Below are 3636 nucleotides of genomic sequence, written 5' to 3'. Positions count from 1 at the left end.
TCTATCTGACAAGATTCATGCTAAATCCAACTTTATTTTTCCTTCAAAGCTTCATGGTAACAAGAAACAGCATAGCTTATAGTTTTTTTATTGAAGCAGACATCACATAGCATTTCAAAGTGAGATCAAATTCACTCAAGCATCAAATAAACCAGGTATCATTGATCATTATCAGGTTGATCTACCCAATCGTGGGCGTGCGGATAACCTTTCCTTCGGAATCCACGAAGATCCAAACACGATCCGTCACAAAATCCGCAGTCACGCAGCCATCTGGACCAACAACTTGGAGGCGAAGTTTGGGATTATCTTCCTTGATTCTCCTCTCCGCCTCTTCCGCCGGAAGACCCACCACATCCGGCCAACTTGTTAGAGCTGATGTTGTTTTCCCTATTACCGGAGAAAAGTATTGGTAGAGCGAATAATCAGCTTAGTTATGGAAGTAGGGTACAGAGAAAGTGGGAAACGAAAGTGAGCTCACCTTCAGATTTCTTATTTGCAGGGTTGTTGCTTTCTTGATCCATATCGAGAACACGAAGTTGAGGACGAAGGGTATTGGGCTTTAGTGATGCCATTTTTTTGTATTTATATACATCGAACATTTAAATTTTGAGGCAATTACAAACAGGCCATCCAGAATTTGGAATTTACAAATCAATACCTTTTTCATCCAATTTTGCAATTCTCACCCGGATATCAAAATTTATGGTAAAATCCTAACCCATAGTTTTTATTTTTTAGCAAATTCCGATTTCGGCACACCTAAATATATTAGTTTATATTAGTTTAGTAGTTCAAGAAAATCTCATGAATGACTAATTTTTAATATCAATGTTTTCGAGTGGCTTTATATGATTATATCTTAATTTTTTATTTGAATGTATAGCATCACATAAAAAATATTATTATTATTAAATTTTTAAAAATAATATATACTTTTCACGCAAAATCATAAATGATGACACCAAAGTTTTATAAATGAAAATATAAAATTTGGGATGTCAACAATCTAAAAACATGTTAATTTTTAAATTTTTCATATAATAAAATTCAACGAGCAGTCGGCCTAATCATAAGAAATTTCTTAAAAACCCTAACACTCATCATCTAGTTGTAAGAGCGGTAAATAATGTATATATAATGAACGCAATAATATATATTGGATCGTGAGAACTTACATTCATGAGAAAAAAATTATGATTGTTCTGTGCCGGTAATGGAGTGATTATTTAGCATATTAGTATTGAAAGAAAAAAATCTTGAAAGAAAAAAATCATCGAAAATTTATTGTGTGTTTGCAAGTAGATGTACGTTTTTCCCCCATAATAGAGATAACAAGATTACAATCTTATACTGAAAATTACACTTCTCTTTATACACCATAAAAGGAAATACAGGTGTTAGACGTAATGACTTTATTTTAACTATAACAGTTGTAGGTAGCGGTCGTCGGTGGTAAATGGTCTGTGGCGGTTGGCAATGACGACCAACGATAGCCGAGGGGTGGTGATCGGCAACAGTCAACGGTTATAGAAGCCAGTAATTACTTGTCATGTCTACTCTCCAAAACAAGCTTTGGAATTCCACTTCTCACTGCTCTCATCCTCTCCCCCTTTCAAGTGAACATAGGGTGTCAATTTATAGAAATTTGAGAAGGGGAATTGATGTATTTTGGCCGTAATTTTCCAAATTATTTGATCGCACGACCTTTGTTGACCCCCTTTAATCATATGAGTTCAATCGAAATTTGTCCGGGAGATACACCTAAGGAATAGAGCGCGAAGAAAAGAAATGAAGTGTAGGGGGGGGGGGGGGTGGTAATAACATAGTAATGAACAGTAAGTTGTAACTTTTATTCATGAAATAGACCCCAAATTTATAGAAATTGGTCATTGTACAATTACATATTGTACCCCTAATAGCGGTGGTTTTCTAGTTTGTACATAAATATAGTCCATGGGGCTCATGGATATGGTCGGGCGGCCATTGGGCCATGCAGCCATCAAGATGAGTGGTCGTTAAGTCGGGTGGTTGTAAGGTCGGGCTGCTACTTCTGAGGGTCTACATCAGCTGCTCTGAAATTGAAAGATTTGTTTGACTTTCTCGATCTATCAGGGTTGGAAGACAACAGGTACATCCAAGTGGATTTGGTCAGATAGATTATTCAGGAGTGACCTACCCTTTATCTGCCTGATGCACAACGTCTTCCTGGTATGCGAGGACTAGCCGGTTGAATGTGTGGTCTTGGGTCATCCTTGGTAGGCTTTGCGGGGTCTTCCGCCATCCACATGATGTCTTTGTCATTCGCGCTCACACAATAAGTGATTTTTAAGTGATTTGAATGCTTTAATAAACACAAAATTTAGATATATTGATCTCGTTGGATTTCTCTTATGGAGACGCTCAATTTGACTATAAATATGTCAATTTTTGAGTTCATCTGACCATTGAATTGACGATCCAAAATATTCAAATGTGCTTCAAAAGTTTCTTATGATTTTGATTAGACCTGGATTGAACCAATTTTTATATCATTAAGTTTGTCTTATAGACAGTTTCATATGATTCTGATTAGAACTTGATTGAACCAATTTTATATCATCAGGTTTGTCTTGAGAGACGCTCAATTTGATAACAAACTTGTTAAAATTTTTAGTTCAGATTATCATGAATTTGAATTTAGAAACTTTTTTTATCAAAAATGCATTGAGATTCACACTTGAAAAAAAAAATTTATTGGTGACACACTAATGATAATCTTTAAATATAACTTATTCAATTAAGAGATTAAAATTTGAAATACACTTTCATTATTGACTTGTAGCATAATTATATCACGGCTCAACGTAAAAAAAAGAAAAAATGAAAAAAAAAAGACAATTTTGCAGCCAAGGAATGCTACATAGAATTTAGCCGAAATATTACGCTAGGGAAACTAAATTATTACTAATCTTTTTAAAAAAAAATTAAATGTATTAACTTTTTGTGATGGTTTATTCATATCGGACAAATATTAAGGTAAATTTTCAGTCCAGATATTATGTTCGTATCGTAATCCATTTACTTTTGATAATGTTGATTGCGACCATGGCCTGCAGCTTTTAAGTATTAGAAGATAAGGGCGTTTACATTCATACCTCACAATTCTTATGAATTTATATATCTTACACCCGAACATTTATTGTTACATATGATGTTTACGGAAGTAGAGTAGAAGATTATCGTCTTAAAGTGGTACAAAAAATTCAACACACACTCAGAAAAGAGAAAACATATAAAAATGATACTAGAAGTTTTTACCTAAAAAATCATGAAAGGGAAACACTAGGGGGTCTGACATAGTTGAAGAGTTCTACTATAAAATGATGATTATAGTTGCAATCACTTATCCCACAAGCGTAAAATGATTACTAAGTTTCCCAAGTTATAACGTCGATTGACGACCTATGGCGATTGGCGGTGTACGGTCGGTGGTGGTTACAGGCGGTTGTTGGTGATTGATGGCTGTCGACAACGGTCGGTAGTTGTTGACGACAGTCAACAATGGTCGACGGTGGTCATTAGTGTTCGACGACGGTTGACAGTAGTTGAGGGCGGCAGAAGTGATGTTGGACTTCAGTTTCTTCTCAAAGCTTC

At 35.2% G+C, this 3636-nt stretch overlaps 1 protein-coding gene across 1 annotated transcript; it reads right to left on the bottom strand.

The window, feature by feature from the left end:
• On the bottom strand, positions 1-560 carry LOC110039496 (subtilisin inhibitor-like). The gene is made up of 2 exons (XM_020744581.1): positions 482-560; positions 1-390 (listed from the first exon to the last, which is right to left on the bottom strand). The coding sequence occupies exons 1-2, from the start codon at positions 522-524 to the stop codon at positions 182-184; spliced, it is 252 nt and encodes an 83-aa protein (XP_020600240.1). The 5' UTR covers positions 525-560; the 3' UTR covers positions 1-181.
• Between the last annotated feature and the right edge of the window lie 3076 nt (positions 561-3636).

The sequence above is a fragment of the Phalaenopsis equestris genome, unplaced genomic scaffold (genome assembly GCF_001263595.1).
Source record: "Phalaenopsis equestris unplaced genomic scaffold, ASM126359v1 Scaffold000002, whole genome shotgun sequence".
Classification (NCBI taxonomy): Eukaryota; Viridiplantae; Streptophyta; class Magnoliopsida; order Asparagales; family Orchidaceae; genus Phalaenopsis; species Phalaenopsis equestris.
Note: the sequence above shows the minus strand (reverse complement) of the source record. Positions and strands in the feature narration are given on the sequence as shown.